General features: G+C 44.4%; 1 protein-coding gene across 3 annotated transcripts; it reads left to right on the top strand.

The window, feature by feature from the left end:
- Positions 1-572: 572 nt before the first annotated feature.
- Positions 573-17146, top strand: FIBP (FGF1 intracellular binding protein). 3 transcript variants are annotated; one of them, XM_026716440.2, is made up of 11 exons: positions 573-619; positions 1446-1595; positions 2893-3091; positions 4736-4862; positions 6179-6279; positions 8501-8634; positions 10141-10249; positions 12327-12390; positions 13420-13506; positions 15083-15180; positions 16827-17146. In XM_026716440.2, the coding sequence occupies exons 2-11, from the start codon at positions 1511-1513 to the stop codon at positions 16894-16896; spliced, it is 1074 nt and encodes a 357-aa protein (XP_026572225.1). In that variant the 5' UTR covers positions 573-619; positions 1446-1510; the 3' UTR covers positions 16897-17146. The 3 variants fall into 3 exon arrangements, with proteins under 3 accessions (XP_026572225.1, XP_087769745.1, XP_087769746.1); XM_087913619.1 differs by having other exon boundaries at positions 573-811; XM_087913620.1 differs by having other exon boundaries at positions 573-926.
- The last annotated feature ends 1578 nt before the right edge of the window (positions 17147-18724 follow it).

Here is an 18724-nt window from a genome sequence, read left to right as displayed (position 1 = left end):
ATGCTTCTAGTCCTCAGCTTCAGCACTATTTCCAGTCCCAAAGCCCAAAGGGATCCACCTTTTTATATGCACACAACAGTGAATTAATCATGTTTCTAGTCCACAGCTTCAGCACTATTTCCAGTCCCATAGCCCAGAGGAATCCATTTTTAAAAAGTGCACAAAACTCATTAATCATGTTACTAGTCCTTAGTTATTTTCCAGTCCCATTTTAGGTCTCAAAATATGCGTGTATGCTTGTTTAAATTTTATTTGATGCTGCTCCTTCCAGAAGGCTTAAACCGCCCTAAGGAAGCCTTCTCTGAAATGCATCGGATCACAACACCCATAAGCCCCATCCTAGGCTTGTTATGACCTATCTATGAACTATAACGATGGATGGAGTTTGCGCACGCGCTGTCTCCCCCCCAGTCTCGGTTTCCATCTTTACCACTGGCAAGCGCCGCCTGACAGGCCTTCGTGCACCTGCCGCTCATGCCAGCGGTAAAGATGGAAACCGAGAATATGGCCGGGGGGGCACATGCGCAAATCCCTTCCAGGCCGGCGGCGACCCGGAAGAGATTCTGCTCGTAGTGGTCATGTGATAGCGTTCCATCTAAACAGCGGCAAATGGCTGCTGGTGGGGTTTTTTTGCAGCTGGAAAGGGGAGAAATGGATATCGAGGGGGGCCGTTTGGGACTTGAGGGGCCGTTAGGGGCTTGACTGGCTGGCCTTTTTGTGCGGACGTGGGCCGCTGATCGAGACGGGGAGGTTCTATCCACCAAGGCGGGGGTGGGGTTCTGTCTTCCAAGACTTGGATGCCTGTGAGCATGTACGGAGTGCCTCGCCTCTTCCTTTTCTCGGGGAAGCAGAATGGTTGGCGAGGAGGGAAATAATAAAAACACAAGAAGGGCATTCAAGAAAAGAGGAGGAAAATAATAGCTATTGTGAATATTAATCAGATTTTTAACTCCTTCTATAAAATAGCATTTAAAAATAAGACTTTTCCTAGAGTGCATTCTTTCCTGTGATTGAGTCCCCATCCCTTTCGTTGGATAAAAATTTTTAAGGGGTCCATCCCCCAAAATGTGTAAAAATTGAGTACGGTTTTGTCGATTTCTCATATGAACATGCACTGTTTTAAAGTGAATATTTAAAAAATAATAATAAATTTAATACACCACTTGTGCTTGCTTTTGGACAAAAAGGGTTTAACCACCCTCCTTTCTGTGGTGACCAGAGTGATTTTATTTTAACTTTTTTCCCCATCCTTCAGTATCCTTCAATATTTTGGGGGGTATTTGGCTGTTGAATTCCCCAAACACCATAAAACACAAGAACTTACAACCAGGTTGGGAAAACTCTACAAATGTGGGAAGAATTCTTGGATGCTGTGGCTGGGAAGGTCTCAGAGATGGAAAAAAAGCTTGTGGGCTAGAACCATGACTTCTCTGCTTTCCTTCTAGGCTGAGCAGTGCAACCTGATGCCGGCAAGGGATTCTGTGCTGAAAGAGAGGGACTCCCATCAATTATGACCAGCAATCTGGACATTTTTGTGGGGAACACCACCTTGATCGATGAAGAAGTCTATCAGCTGTGGCTAGATGGATATTCTGGTAAGTCTCAATCTTTCACATCTGTTGTCCGTTTCTCATGAAAAAAGACAGTTTGAAACGGTGTCTCTCAGCCATGACAACTTGAAAATGAGAGAACTTCAACTCCCAGAATTCCTGAGCTGGTTGGGGGAATTCTGGGAGTCGAAATCCCCCCTATCTTAAAATACCCTGGCTGGGGAATTCTGGGAGTTGAAGTCCACCCATCTTAATAGCTGCCAAGGTTGAGAAACCCTAATCTAAGGCAGGGGTCCCCCACCATGGCAATTTTAAGACTTGTGGACTTCAACTCCCAGAATCCCCCAACCTGCATGCTTTAAGATGGGCGGACTTTATCTCTTAGAATTCCCCAGCCAGCAATTGAAGTTTTCCTATCTTAAAGCATGTTCGCTGGGGAATTCTTGGGGAAATGAAGTCCACCCATTTTCAAGCTGTCATGTTTGAGAAACTTTGGAGTAGATGATCTCTAAAGCCCCAATCCTGGCAACCTAGGAGAACATAAACTAGATTCTTGCATGTTTTTCATTGTAGCTGTGATGACCCAAAGGAGTGTGACACAAAAATAACCGAGTCACCAAAATAGAATAAAGTTCCTTTAATGCCTCCAACTTGGTCCCAATGTCCAATTATCTTCCTCTGGAAATCAAAACTCTTAAAGAAAAAAGTTTACGGTGGGAGTAAATGCAGTCCACACCCGAAGTAAAGTTAATTCGAAATAAAAAACCCAACACAAACCACACTGAAGTAATTACTATGGCAGGCAAGGATGATTAATTGCAGACTTCTACCAGATAACAAGGCAACCACAGTTGGGAGGAAGCCAAAACACAGATAAGCTCTGACAAAAATAATGCACACTTTGCTTCCAGCACTGGGCCATGCGCAGTTTGTCCTTTAAAACAGTCCTCACAGCTGCAGCCCATGAAGGGCATCAGGGCCCCTTCCTCCCCCATAGACCACGCCATTCACATTTCTCCCTTATCTGCTCCTCCCTGTGTGCCCTAGGATGAAGAGGGGATGGGCCTGGGTCTTCCTCTGAATGCCCAGCCGGTCTGTGCCCTTCCCCAGTTTTCTCCACAACCTCCGGAGCCACACTCCCACTCCCTGTCGGCTGTTGTTCCTGTCCCTTGGAGTCAGACTCCAACAGGGGCATGAGAGTAGGTCTTTGCATGCTTTTTCTTGGCTGTGATTGGTCACACTAGCCTTAAAGCCAGGCACAAATACTTTCAGTCCACAAATCTTCCGTCAGTGTGAATCTTACTCCTTGAGAGGCAAACTTTTCCCTCTTGGCTTTCCCCAGTGGATGATGCCGTCTCTCTTCGGCTGCGTTCTGGCATCCTGGAGCAGACCGGCGCCACGGTTGACGTTCTCCAAAGCGACACCATGGACCATTACCGCACTTTCTACATGCTGGAACGTCTCCTCCATTCTCCTCCCAAGCTACTGAACCAGCTGCTTTTTCAGATCCCGCCTTGCCGGCAGACAATGCTGATCGAGAGGTAGGCTTGACAAATGGGACAGTGGAGGAAATGCCCTGTAAGCTCCTGCCCCTCCTTCTCACTCGAGAAAGTAAAAACTCTTGAAAGTTAGGTGCTTCCAAAGGAACCTTTTGCTAAGAACCTTCTGCTAAGTGATAGCAGAACAAAAGCAAAGCAGACTCTAAATCCCCTCGGGCAATACAGTTATAAATAAGGCATAAAAAGCCCCTCCCTCCAGTCCAGTGCGGATTCAGCCAATCCACAGGTGTGGAGATGTTATTGTAACGGCAGTCCCGAGAACCAGGTAAACAAGCATTCCCAGGGTCATCTTCCGCTGGCTTTCAGAGTGAATCAACCCACATGGCCCTCCCCCCTTTGTACACTCCCCAAAAGGTGAGAAAATCTCAGGGCGATTAGGTGCCAGGATAAAGGTTATAAAATAGCAGTTGTCAGAGGTATAAAAAAGAATTACATTCGAGGTGTTTCCTCCACCCCCCAGCTGAATGGCAGTATCACTCTAGGGATCTGTTCTGACCCAAACCTTGTTCCAAGGAAACAAACACCAAACAGGTAACAGCAAAACTTTTTAATGTTTCTTTACGAATTCCGTTCCTTCCCGGTTAAAAGGCTGTTTCAAACTAATTGTCTCTGATAAGAACGAGCCTTGCCAAGGTGGTGCAAGGCTGCCAAGAACACTAGATAAAGTTACCAAGAAATATTTCAAACACAAAGAGTCTCCAAACACCAATGCAGATACTCCGAACGTCCACAAGGCTTCAGTGCAAAAACTTCTTTGCTTCCTGCGAAGAACTCCAGTTTCTCAGCTGTCTTTTATCTCTTAAGGGAGGGGACATTACCTTGCAGCCTTACTTCTGAGTTGCCCGTACTGCTGAGGCTGCTCTTTCCTTTGAGAAGCCCTGCGTGCATGAACACTGGGCACGGGCTCCTTGGGGGCCTCTTCATCACTGCTGCCAGCCTCCACACTCTCCGAAGGCAGCACTCCACTCCCTGATGGTCCTGGCCCCATCCCTGCATCACACGCAGGCCCCTCACCTGAGTCCTTGATTCGCTGAGACCTCAGCCATCTGCACCTGCTGCTGGTGAACCACAACAGGATCTGACAGGGTCCCTGGGTTGGATTTGGGCCACATACTCACTTTATGGCAACCCAGCTATTGTTTAGAAAAGTACTGTATGCAAATCCAGTCCTGTGAGTCACTGGAGGTTTTTCATGAAGAGCCGCTTGTCTGTAACAGTGCAGATAGTCCTTGACTTACGACCATAATGGAGCCCCAAATTTATCTTGCTAAGTGAGAAATGTGTTAATGGAGTCTTGCCCCATTTTAAGACTTCCCTTGCCACATTTGTTAAGTGAATCATTGCAGTTCTTCAATTAGTGACATGGCTGTCTGGCTTCTCCACAGACTTTGCTCGTCAGGCGGTCGCAAAAGGGGATCATGTCACTCTGGGACACTCCCACTGTCATAAGTATGAGTCAGCTGCCAAGGTGTCTGAATTCTGATCACGTGACCATGGAACGGTCATAAGTGTGAAAAACGGTCCCTAAGCCTCTTTGGCCAGGGCCGTTGTAACTTTGAACGGCCTCTCAAGGAACTGTTGTAAGTCGAAGACTACCTGTAGTAGCAGTGTTTTATTCCTTTTCAGGTACTATGCCTTCAATGCTGCTTTTGTGCGTGAGGTGCTGGGGAAAAAGCTATCGAAAGGGACCAAGAAAGATCTGGATGATATCAGTGCCAAAACCGGCGTGACTCTTAAAAGTTGCCGCCGGCAGGTAAGTTGAGGCCTGAATTCCCAAAACTAGCTTTTCTCTTGTTTTCAGTAACTCTGAACTGACTGGGGTGAAAGGCAGATATGTTTTGCAGATGCTTGATGATCCAGTATCCTGTAAATACAGTTTGTTTGTAATAAAGGCGGGATGCAAATAAATAAAATCGGTTAGATGGACCAGGGGCTGCAACCCCAGACCAGCATGGTTTGTCTCCCAAGATGACGTAAAGCAAGGGTCTTCCAACTTGGCAAGTTTAAGACTTGTGGACTTCCAACTCCCAGAATTCCTGGGCTAACATGACTGGAGGAGGAGGAATTCTGGGAGTTGAAGTCCACAAGTCTTAAAGCTGATTATCTATCTTATCTAAACCCTGATTATCTATCTATCTATCTATCTATCTATCTATCTATCTATCTATCTATCATCTGTCTCTAATCAATATATCTGTTAATCATCTATATCCTCTGTCTCTAATTTATAACTTCTGTAGATCTGTCTATCTTATATCCGTCTATCATCTATCTATATCCTATCTATCATCTGTCTCTAATCAATATCTGTAGCTATCTGTTAATCATCTATCATAAGGGTCTTCAAACTTGGCAAGTTTAAGACTTGTGGACTTCAACTCCCAGAATTCCTGGGCTAACATGACTGGAGGAGGAGGAATTCTGGGAGTTGAAGTCCACAAGTCTTAAAGCTGATTATCTATCTTATCTAAACCCTGATTATCTATCTATCTATCTATCTATCTATCTATCTATCTATCTATCATCTGTCTCTAATCAATATATCTGTTAATCATCTATATCCTCTGTCTCTAATTTATAACTTCTGTAGATCTGTCTATCTTATATCCGTCTATCATCTATCTATATCCTATCTATCATCTGTCTCTAATCAATATCTGTAGCTATCTGTTAATCATCTATCATAAGGGTCTTCAAACTTGGCAAGTTTAAGACTTGTGGACTTCCAACTCCCAGAATTCCTGGGCTAACATGACTGGAGGAGGAGGAATTCTGGGAGTTGAAGTCCACTAGTCTTAAAGCTGTCAAGTTTGAAGGCCCCTGATATCTATCTATCTATCTATCTATCTATCTATCTATCTATCTATCTATCTATCATCTGTCTCTAATCTGTAGCTATCTGTTAATCATCTATCATAAGAGTCTTCAGCCTGGGCAAGTTTAAGACTTGTGGACTTCAACTCCCAGAATTCCTTGAGCTAACATGACTGGAGGAGGAGGAATTCTTAAAGCGGTCAAGTTTGAAGGCCCCTGATGTAAAGCGTTGTTTTTTCCCCCCTTCTGTTTCAGTTTGACAATTTCAAGCGTGTTTTCAAAGCCGTGGAGGAACTCCGCGGGTCGTTAGTAGAAAACATCCAGCAGCATTTCTTGCTTTCCGACCGGTTAGCCAGGTACGAAACTAAGCATGGATGATGTAATGTGCTCAAGAGTAATTAGGACTCTTTATTTTGGGCAGGGGGTTAGACTAGAAGATCTCTAAGGTCCCTTCCAGCCCTAGGATTCTGTGAATCCCAGATTGTGGGCATCTAATCCACCAGAGAATTCATTGAGAGAATTTGGATCAATCTCTGTTTCGCACACATTCTCCCTCCTTCCCTCCCTTAAGTCTACCCTGCAAAGTTTTTGTGCAATTCAAGACCTCCCTCCCTCCCTCCTCTTCATCTCTCTCTCTCCCTCTCTCCCCCTCCTGCTCTTTCTCCCCCTTTCTCTCTCCTTCTCTCCTCTCCACCTCTCCCTCCTGCGCTCTCTCCCTCCCTCCCTTTCTCCTCTCCATCTCTCTCTCTCCCTCTCTCCCTCCTTCTCTCCTCTCCATCTCTCTCTTCCTATTGTCTCTCTCCCTCCCTTTCTCCTCTCCATTTCTCTCTCTCCCTCCTTCTCTCCTCTCCATCTCTCCCTCCTGTTCTCTCCATCCCTCCTCTCCATCTCTCTCTTCCTATTGTCTCTCTCCCTCCCTTTCTCCTCTCCATCTCTCTCTCTCCTCTCTCCCTCCCCATTCTCCTCTCCATCTCTCTCTCCCCTTCCTGCTCTTTCTCCCTCCCTCCCTCTTCCTCCCTCCCTCTCTCTCTCTTGCACACACGCTACAGCACTATCTCTCCACCTTAAAACACGCGGACTTCAACTCCCAGAATTCTCCCGCTGGCCTTGCTGGCTGGAGAACTCTGGGAGTTCGAAGTCCACACCTCTTAGCATTGCTAACGTTGAGACACACTGATCTAGACCGGAGACCCCAGAGGTGAGGTGAGATCTCAGTAAAGAATTACACCATTTGGTCCACGTACCCCACTCGCTGTGTGGTGTTGTCCGGAATAACAGGAAATCTGGGGTGGAGGGTGCAGAGATTCGAACTGCTGCGGGCACCCTTGCTAGAGGATGTGCTCCTGAGCACGGTCAGAATGCAAAACCCCCACCCCCCACCAAAGCCGTAAGCAGGAAAAGGCTCACCCCCAAAGAAATAGAATAAGGAAATCTTATTTTTTTCCCATCTAAACTACAGCTTGGAGAGAGAGAAGCCATTTTGTGCCTGAAGCAGAAACCTTAAGCCTTTTGCGCTCAATGGACCTCAAAACTTGGGCCGATAGATCAAGACCAGGGTGGGATTCAAAAATCCCAGTAGCCGCTTCTCTGCCCAGTTGCTGGGTGGGTGTGGCGCACAGTGGGCGTGGCCTATCAGAACTTCCCAGGGGGCCATTTTTTTTTGCCTTCCCCGGAGTCCGGAGGCTTCTCTTGGGCCTCCCCCGGGCTCCGGAGGCCTTCCGGAAGCCGGAAACAGGCCCGTTTCCCTACTTCCGGTTCGGTCCCTTTTCCGCCGTCCCAGAGCCTCCCCACAGACCCTACACCTACCTGCATCCAAAACGGACCACCTGGAGACTTCTGGGAGGGGCCAGCCGGTCGGTTCAACTACTGGTTCAGTGAACCAGATGTAAACTTAACATCAGAGATCTGGAATGTGAATGATAAAATAACCGAACCGGCGGCATATAAAGAAAACCAACCTAAAATGTTGTATGGTTGGTGTTTGGCACCCTCAAGACTGGCTAAATTTAAAACCAAATTGTTGGAAATGTGGGCAACAACAAGGTACCTTCTTTCATTCTTGGTGGACGTGTCCCAAAGCGAAAAAAAAAATACTGGAAAACGATTCAAACGTGGTTAGAAGAGTTAACTGAAAACAAACTGGATTTTGTCCCGGAATTATTCCTCTTAGGAATAATAATAATAATAAAAAACTATAAAAGAAAGACAAAATATCTTATATTTACATATATTAACAGCGGCAAGAATTTCATACGCTCAGTACTGGAAGAAAAACTCCATACCACCTGAAGGCTTATTAATAAAAAAAAGTTTAGAGCGTGTGGAAATGGATGAATTAACTATGGAATTAAAAGGGAAAGCAGGCACAAGAATATAATGCAGTATGGGAAACATGGTTTATTTGGATCGATAATAGATATAAGAATAGAAAATGTAAATAATGTAAACTTAATATCCAGTTTCACCAAACCGATCAAGGCCCTTTTCTTTATCTTTGCTGACCAGCTGCCCTAGTGGTTAAGCTGCCCTGCTTAAACCCCCCAAACCTTCTCCGTTCCCCCCCCTCTGCCCCACCAGGGACTACGCCGCCATCGTGTTCTTCGCCAACAGCCGCTTTGAGACCGGGAAGAAGAAACTGCAGTATTTGAGCTTCGAGGATTTTGCCTACTGCGCTGAGCAGATGATCGAGAACTGGACTCTGGGGGCCATGGGTAAGAGGGCAGATCCTTCAGGGTATGGTCTCCAGCGGGGATTCAGGGACCGTGGTACCCGCAGCGAAGGATTGTTGTAGGTTTAACAGCAGCACTGACCCCATTTTCAATCTTCCTTTTTAGTTTTAGGGAGGTTTTGCCATAACTTGCATCGGGTTTACCCAACAGGAAACACAACCAGATAAACTAATTCTGCTTTATTGTAAAACAACATTAAGAGAGTCGTGCAAATCTGAAAGTGCAATTCTTCCTCCTCCCCATATAAGGTAAAGGTTCCCCTGGCACATCCATGCTAGTCGTCTTCCAGCTCTAGGGGGCGCTGCTCATCTCCGTTACAAAGCCAAAGAGCCAGCGCTGTCCGAAGACGTCTCCGTGGTCATGTGGCCGGCATGAATAAACAAGGCGCACGGAACGCTGTTCCCTTCCCACCAAAATGGTCCCTATTTTCCTACTTGCATTTTTTACTTGCTTCCAAACTGCTGGGTTGGCAGAAGCTGGGACAAGTAATGGGAGCTCACTCCATGACGCGGCGCTGGGGGTTCAAACCGCCGAACTGCTGGCATTTCTGATCGACAAGCTCGGCATCTTAGCCCCTGAGCCACCGCGTCCCTGCCCCTATACAACCTGAGAAACTAGGGTGGGTCTCTGCCCAGCATTTGCCCTGCCTGTAATGCAACTGAAGGCTAAGTAGCCTTTTATCTGACTGTTCCTGGGCAGGGTCTCTGCTCTCGTCTCCGGAGGTCTTCCCCTCATATCATTACACATCCCTGCACACACTCTGAACTCTTTCCATAGATCTGAATTCTCTCCCCCGCTCCCCTTGGAGCCTGAGAAACTAGGGAAGGTCCCTTCTGAGCCTCCCGAACGTCTTTTACTACCTACAATCACCACCTTGGGTTCCTTATCTTCTATATATATATATAAAAGTGAAATACCGCTCACACATCATCACAAAATCTCCAGAACCGTAAAGCCTACAAACTTGAAATTTGGCACATAGATTTCTCTTGGCTTCCAGGTGCTCGCTCAGAAAAGATTTTTCAAAATGACCATCAGAGCCATAGTATTTCCTGTATTATTATTATTAACACACTCTGATGCTAAGGAGTTCTACTCCCCCTCCCCACCTGAAAAGAAATCTCTTCCAAATGCAAAACACAGCAGAGGAGAGGAGTTCCAGTTTCAGTTTCACAGCAGCACCAAGCAGCTTTAGTACAGAACAGTTGAGTTAAGCCATGCCCAGGCTCCTTGCTGTCTCTTTGTTCACACAGCAAATACTGTTTCAATTTCCAAACAGCCCTCAAATCTCACACACTGACAGGACGCTAGCCAGATGAATACCAATGGATGCTGGTAGGCAGAGGCAGAATTTTTTGTCTCCTCCCCAGAAACTAAGCCCGACCACATAATTTCATAGTGAAGCACAGATAATGAGCTACTAAAGCAATATAAAAGTGGAAATGAACAAACAGATCCATAAATGACTCACTTTATTTGTCCTGGCAGATACCAATGTGGACGACATGGACGTCGACTTGGATAAAGAATTTTTACAGGGCCTGAAAGAGTTAAAAGTTCTGATTGCAGATAAAGATCTTTTAGATCTGCACAAGAGGTATATGGAGGCAGGGGATGTGTGTGTCCTGGGAAGGAGATTGGCAGAATATTCAGAGTTTTGGCGCAAGGGCAATTAGAGTTTTGCACTTTCCCTGCAAGGCAGGTGAATAAGTTGTTAGGAGCTGGCGGGAGGTGCCGTGAATTAAATATCATTTGATGACTTTTCATTCTCTCTTGTCAACACATAAAATATTTCTCTGGTCTTTTTAGAGTTGCCAACAGAAAGGGAGGGGGGAGCAGTGGGGCAGCTTGCAAACCGAAAGTGCATTCCATTAATAGTTGTTCAAAGATAGTAACTAGGTGACTGAAGTTTCTGCCAGGCAAAATTCTAACTGGAGAACTTGACGGATGACTCTGGGCTATGGCTGTATCCCATTGGAGAATATGAATTAGGATACACCCAGGGGATGGAGGGAAAACCAGGGTCAAGGGTGACAATGAATTATGTGCCTCAGAGTCGGCTACACCCAGGCAGTGCCGGCATGGTTACTCCTAATAAATCCTCTTTTAAGTTTTGGAAGTTTGGCTCAAGGCTCATGATTTAAATGGGGGAAACTGCCAGAGCCCCGACACTCTCCCAAGACTTTTGAGTGGTTCACCTCCGCATCCAGGGGAAGCAACACAGCTCCTTTGGCGAGGTATAGCAAGCTAAAGGGCAGCCTCAATTCCTCGGAGAACGCTGAGGACTAGCACCCTGTCCCTCAGTTTGGAGAGAGAAAGAGCAGAACGCGCCGGGTCGAAGCAGAGATTGGATTCTTCCCTGCTAGTAGATTTTGCAAATTACAGGCAACTCCTCGAGTTAACGACTGGTCCTTATAGCAACCCGTTCAGAGTTACGACCTGCCCGATAAAGGGACTTACAACTTGGATCTGACATCCCACACAATTGTACTTTGAATGCTGAGCAACAGATCATCTTAATGCACAGTGGCTTTCTCCTGCATTTGCGCCTCAGATTTTACTGTGGTTTTTGCCAAAAATCAGCCATTAATTTCCAATTTTCTTCCTTTTCTTTTTGCAAAAAGTTTTTATTTTTTACATGCAACATATCCATTCCATTTCAGTCATGTGTCGATTACATATTTCAATTGCTAACCATTATTAATAATATTCTTCTTATCAAACTTAACAATACAACAATAATCACATTCCCATATATATAGTATAAACGAGATCCAATATATCTATTACAGTAGTTTCTCTTATTGCTCGATGAATACATCCAATCCCTTTTAATTTGTTCTATTTTCTATCCATTGATAAAACAAATCCCATACCATATAATATTCAGATTCTTCTTTAATGTCTAGTGTCAGTCTATTCATTTCTGCACATTCAAATATTTTTTCAATTATTTTTCCCTTTATTGGTATCCTATCACTCTTCCAGTTTTGGCCAAATACAATTCTAGCCACTGTTAAAACATGTATAATTGATTTAAGTCTTTTCTTTACCATAACCTTCTGGTACCATTCCTAGCAGGAAGGTTTCAGGCTTCAAATCTATATGTTGTTTAATCATTTTTTCCAGCCATGTGTGTGTTTTAGTCCAATACCTTAGCTTCTCTAATTAATTTCCAATTTTCAACAAACGGAGGGAATGGCTTCTGTCAGGGACTGCCACAGTCACATTGTAAAACCTTGCCAGTCGTACGGCCAACCCTGTTTTACAACTGTTTCGACTTACAACCGAAGTGGGCAGCCTCCTTTGCAGTCGTAACTTGAGGATTCTCTGTATTTTGCACTTTGGATTTAAACCCTTGCTGCGGGTGGCAGGTGGGGTCGAATTCCCATCTTAGAGGGTTACGCGTTTGGGGAGGAAGCTTTTTGCGTTTTAAAATAGTTCTGAAAATGTTTTAAAATAAATAAACCAGTGGAAATGGCTTGTCTCCAGAAGTTGCGATCACTTGGGGTTTTAAGAAGAGGCCGGACAGTCACTTGTCTGGAATGGTTATAGGGTCTGCTTAAGCCGGGGGGTTGGACTAGATGACCTCCAGCCTTGAAATAGGCTCATGGGTGGGGGTTTCTCTAAAATTTCCTGAATTCTTCCTACCACTTCCCCTTTATACTTCACAGCCTGGTGTGCACAGCACTGCGGGGGAAAATCTCAGTGTTCAGTGAGATGGAAGCCAATTTTAAGGTGGGTCCTGCAGGGTCCCAGGCCCAGAGTTTGAATCCTGGCATACCTCCTTTTGTTCCCACAACCTCCTTGTTAGGTAATAGAGAGAGAAAAACAAAAAGTGGACGGGATCTGAATTTTTCTCCAGATTCCTGTGAATCGGGGAAATGCTTTGTGAGCTGTTATTTATTGGCTGGCCACACGGGGGAGCCATTGCGCATTGGGGAGGGAAAAACCCACCTTCTAAGTTGAACCACAAAATGTGGATTGTGTAGAAAAGATTGTTTAAAAAAATGTCTTGACCACTTTAAGATGAGTGGACTTCAACTCCCAGAATCCCCCAGCCAACATGGCTGGTTGGGGAATTCTGGGTGTTGAAGTCCACAGATCTTTTAAATTACTAAGATTTGAGAACACTGTCTTAGAGATTCCCTTGTTTACATTTTATTTTATATATATTTTATAGATTTATATTAATATTATATTTATATTTATATATGAAGAAACAGACATCTTGTGATCTCCGGAACTAAAATTGTATTTATTATACTTAACTATGCTTTCATCAGCCTCTGCTGACATCATCAGAGTATTAAACTACCATTACAGAGATCTATGCCTTTGTATATCATTAATCAATTTAGCCCTTACATGCGTAATAGGCCCTTCCAACCGCCTCCCACCTGTAATTAACTCCGGAAGGGCCTATTACGTGTACAAGGGTAACATTGATTAATGATTAATTAATAATTTTTTTATATACAGTATATGAAGGCGTAGATCTCTGTAATGGTAGTTTAATACTCTGATGATGTCAGCAGAGGCTGATGAAAGCATAGTAAGTATAATAAAATATAATTTTTGTTCCGGAGATCACAAGATGTCTGTTTCTTCTCTTACAAGTAGACCTGGAACTTGTATTTGTAGAATAGTTTGTAATATAAATATATAAATATTATATGTTGTTTTATTTTTATTTTACTTTACTTTGTTTGTTTTATCATTTTGATTAATCAAATTTGCATTTGATCTTGCCCATTTCCCTTGCAGAATCTCAGTCGGGCTTTGATCAACATTGCCTCGAAGCTCACCCACAGCAAAGACGTCCGGGATTTTTTCATTGATCTAGTGGAAAAGGTAATAGGAGTCACTTCCCAGCCCTGGGAATATGGGTCTTGAGCTGCCTGACATTTATACTTTTTAGAACTAGACTTCCAACTCCCATTATTCCCCAGCCAGCCTGTTTTAAAATGGTGGACTGAATTCCCCAGCCAGCATGCTTTAAGATGGGCAGATTTCAAGTCCCAGAATCCCCAGCCAGCATGCTTTAAGATGAGAGACTTCAACGCCCAGAATTCCTCAACCAGCAACTTTAAAATGCCTGGACTTTAACTCCCAGAATTCCCCAGCCAGAATACTTTAAAATGCCTGGACTTCAATGCCCAGAATTCCTCAATCAGCAACTTTAAAATGCCTGGACTTTAACTCCTAGAATTCCCCAGCCAGAATACTTTAAAATGCCTGGACTTCAACACCCAGAATTCCCCAGCCAGCACTGTTGGGCTAGGGAATTCTGGGAGTTGAAGTCCACCCGTCTTAAAAGTTGCCAAGATTGAGGAATACTATCCTGGAGGGCTACAGGACCTAAGAAAATGTGAATGAGGCTCCCTCCAATTCATCCAGGAATTAAATATTAATATTAAAGCAAGAGGACATGGTGAACTCAGCGGAAGGCTCCTTTTTGCCCTCTCCCCTCTCTGGAAGAGCTTTATAACTCCCGCTGCCATAAAAAGGTTCAAAACATCCTTAAAGATCCATCTCACCCTGGGCACCTTTTTTTTTTGGAGCTATTACCATCTGGCAGAAGGTACAGGATAATAAAAACAAGCACAAATAATAGGCTGAAGAACAGCTTCTATCCCAGTAACTCTACTGAATTCTACTTTATAGTGCAATATTAATGCAATATCAGGGGTTTTCAATTCAGTTTTATAGGATGCGAAGGATGTGTGTTTGTGTTTTATTTTCGTAGTCCTAAATTGTACACTGAAGATGGCATTTAATGCCGTTGTATGAGGTGCAATGACAATAAAGTCAACTAAACTTGAGGCCCTGCACTGAATCCACTCAGATTTTATTCGAGCTGCCTCTGATTTTGTGCGATCCGGGATCTTCCTCCAAGTCTCCCCCTCCTTCTGGGAACGCAGCCTCTGCCCCTTTTCCAAACCTCGCCGGGGGTTCAAGCCCAACCACTCCTTTCCAAAGCTCGGAAATTAATTACTTCTCCTACCAGGAAAATTTCATTTATTTTTAAAAATAAATTCATTCAGCGTTTTAACGTTTAAAAACAAATTTCCACACTTTACAACATTACAATAGCAGTGTTTATACTGGAAATATCTTCTATTAATGTGTTATATGTCTCTGTATTTGCTTCTTCGTCATTCTAGGCATTTTGTACATGCATACATTTTTATTTACATTTATTTACACGACAACCTTGTTGTTTTATGGTTTTGTAGTATGACATAAACCATTTGACACCTTTGCGTCGTCTTCTTATCCATTTGTACCAAACGTCCCATATTTTATAATATTCTCCTCCTTCTTTATCCTTCAATAACTTTGTTAATCTATCCATCTCTGTGCATTCATATACTATGTACCTTCTGATTTTTATTCTCTTCTTTCTCTTTTTCCCTCCACAAAAAAGTTTGTAGAACCGTTTCGGTCGGACAAATGGAGTTCCAACGACGTGCAGCTTTTTCTGACCCATTACACGGCCAGCGCACACTCATTGGAAATGTTCAGGTGTGTAAAGCGCCCCTTGCACGCTCCTTTGCTTTCTTGCAGTGCCCGTAGTCCTCGACGTACGACCTCCATCGAGCCCGAAAATTTCTGTTGCTAAGCGAGACCCTGGTTGAAGTGAGTTTTGCCCCGTTTTACGACCTTTTTGTTGATAAGTGAATACCTGCCATTGTTAAATGAGTGACAACAGTCATTAAGTGGATCTGGCTGCCCTCCCTGGACTTGTCAGAAAGGTGCAGAAGGGATTGCTAGGACATGTCATAAATGTGAGTCAGTTGTCAAGCATCCGAATGTAAATCTTGTTGATCGTGGGGGTGCTACAACTGTTGTGTGAAAAACAGTCGTAAGTCACCTTTTCCAGTGCCTTATAACTCTTTGAACGGTCACTAAATGGACTGTTATAAGTCAAAGACTACCTGTATTTGCACAGTTTCTCATGTCACAGGAAATCCTCAACTTACCACTAGTCATTCAATGGTCGTTTCAAAGTTACGACGGGTCTGAAATACGGGACTTATGACCCAGTTTCAGAGTTCTGACGGTCGGGCCCCCTCCTGAGTCATTGTGATCGACCTTTGGGCCCTTAGCAACACCATCTGCATGTCCAGCCGTTTGCAGCATCCTGCTGTCACATGATCACGGGGACGCAGTGACGGTCATAAGTCTGTGGACCAGCTGTAGATCACTTTTTTCCCCAACTTTGAACGGTTGCTAAATAGATCCTAGTAACTCAAAGGACTGACAGAATTTTTCCTCGGTTGAGCAACGTTATCTTCGACAGGGAATCCTTGACTTAACAGCCACCACCGAGCCCAAAGAGTATGATGCTGCTAAGCAAGACACGGAGAACGGAGTTTTGCCCTATTTTTATGGCCCTTCTTGCCTCGGTCATTAAGCAAATCCCTGCAGTTGTTAAATTAATCACAGTCATTAAGTGAATCCGGCTTCCCCATTGACTTCGCTTGTTGGAAGGTTGCAAAAGGGGATCGCAGGACCCCAGGACACCGCAAACCGTCATAAATACGAGTCGGTGGACAAGAATTTTGATCCCGTGACGAAAGGGAGGCTGCAATGTGTTAGGATTCCAGCAATCGCCCTCATTAAACCATGATTCTCGAGCCAAACTTCAAAAAACTCCAAAGGATTCATTAGAAGCGACATACTGGCTGTGTGTGAAGCCAACTGTGTGAAGCCAACTCTGGCCTACGTCATTTACAGTCCCCTGTGACCCTGTTTCCCCACTGGGTGTGTCATAAATCACATTCTCCAATTGAGCACATTCTCAGGCTGGGTGTCATCAATTACGTTCTCCAATTAAATACATTCGCGGGCAAAAACTCTGGTAGTTTAGTTACAATTTTTTAAAGCTAAGATTTGGAATGTGCTTTCGCTTCTAAACTGCTTCACGGCTCTTCCAGATTTCCTTCCTCCTTTCCCCCTCCCTTTTCTATGGCAACTCCTAAAACAGGCCTAGGAATGATTTATGAGTTGACACAATGGTTTTAAGTGTGAAAAACAGTCCTGAGTCACTTTTTTCGCTGTTGTAACTCTGAACCCTCACTAAATGAGCAGTTGTACGTCGAGGACTTGCCTGCATTTATTTTCAATCCTCTTAACCTTTTCAGACCTCTGGCTTTCTCCTCTTGCAGGCATCAAGCACTTTGGGAACGGTACATGGGCACCCTCAAGGCCTGCCTACTGAAGATATACCATGACTAAACCCCACCATTTTTTGATTTTTTTAAAAATTGGGGAAAAAAAAAACCCCAGGTGTTCCTATTTATTTCGGGAGGGACACCCTCAAGGCCAAAGTGCCTGCTCTCCTCGCACCTGGGACCCAAAGCTCATCCTTCCACTCCCCCTTATCGTTTTGTTGTTCCCCTTCATTTTCACAACGAGGACTGGTCAATTATTTTGACTTGTTTTGTTTGTTTTGCTCCGATGAAATAAAGAATCCGTTTTATCCCAAGCTGGAACGTGGCATTGATTTTGGGCTGGCTGGACATTTTACAAATCTTAATCTTAACATTAACAGTACAGTGACATCTGTGATGACCCAAAGGGGCGTGGCACAAAGGCAACACAGTCAAATAAGCAAGAAGAGTCCCTTTAATTATCTCCAACCATGCCCCCAATGTCCAGGTTACCGTCGGCTGGAGAAAAAAACTCCCAGGAACAGCCTTTAAGTGGAGGAAATTCAGTCCAAAAACAAAGTACATATAAATTGTAAATAAAAATCTAAGCAAACCTCGCTGCAGTAATTAACTTGACAGAGCAGGAGAAGGAATTGCAGACTTGAAAGCCCAGCCAAACACACACAGTTGGGAAGATGCCAGGAACACAGATAAGCCTCCACGATACCAGATAATTCACGATTTGCTTCCAACAGTTTCCTATGTGCAACTTCCCTTTTTAAACACTTGTGTTCCCAGCTGCAGTTAATGAAGGGAATCAGGGCCCCTTCCTCCCCCATAAGCCATGCAATCCATGTTGCTCCCTTCTCCATTCCTCCCTGTGTGTTCTAGGATGAAGAGTGGGTGGGCCTGGGTCTTCCTCTTGAACTCCCTCTCCCTTGTTCTACCTCTTCCCTGCTCTGCCCAGCCAGGGTATATACATACACACACACACATTTATCAACATTCATATACTTTTGTCTACGATTTTCTTATCTCTATTCTTATTTCTATTCATCCATTTGTACCAACTGTCCCAAACTTCGTATGACTCTTCTTTATCCTTTAGTTTTAACGTAAGTTTATCCATTTCAGCACAATCTAAGATTTTTTGAATTACTAACTCCTCCGACGGCGTATTCTTTTGTTTCCAACATTTATTATTCCTAACAAGAACAACTCTGGTTTAAACTCTATCCGATCTTCCACTATTTCTTGGATCCAACTCCAAATTTTGGTCCAATATTTATGGGCTTCCGGACATAACCACCACGTATGATAGAAGGTACCTTGATTTTGATTGCATTTCCAGCATCTTGGATTCATCTTAGGGTACATTTTGGCCAATTGGAGCACGGAGTCTTAAAAGACAGAAGGCTATGCCTGGGGGGGGGGGATTATGGGGGTTATTTTCTAGCCAATCCTGCACGGAAAGAGGGGTTTTGGTGGTCTGAATTAAAATGGGGGGACCGGCCATCTTTTGAAGGGGGGGAATTGCTAGAAAGAAATCTCTGCTCACAAAAAAAGGAACTGGCTCGATTTGGCTGGCCTGTTGGTTGAATTAGAGCGGGGTTTAAAGGGGAGAAGGCTGGGCCTGGTGGGGGATTATGGGAGTTGTCATCCAACATATCTGTCAAGGTTTGCCATCAGAAGTTGTGGGTGCTCCAATCACTGGAGGTTTTCAAGAAGAGATTGGAATAATAAGGGTATACCCGAGGGTCTCTGGCTTGACCAGAAGGTTGGAGTAGATTACAGGGGTCTCCAACCCTGGTCTGGCACTGGTCTGCGGCACGCCAGAAATCAGTCTGCGCAAACCAGCGAGGCCCCATCCATCCACGGGACACAATCACGTTCCCTCCGGCCTGCAGAACAAC

The sequence above is a fragment of the Pseudonaja textilis genome, chromosome 16 (genome assembly GCF_049901715.1).
Source record: "Pseudonaja textilis isolate UNSWEBS1 chromosome 16, rPseTex1.2, whole genome shotgun sequence".
Lineage (NCBI taxonomy): Eukaryota > Metazoa > Chordata > Lepidosauria > Squamata > Elapidae > Pseudonaja > Pseudonaja textilis.
This window is presented reverse-complemented; position numbering and strand designations above follow the sequence as displayed.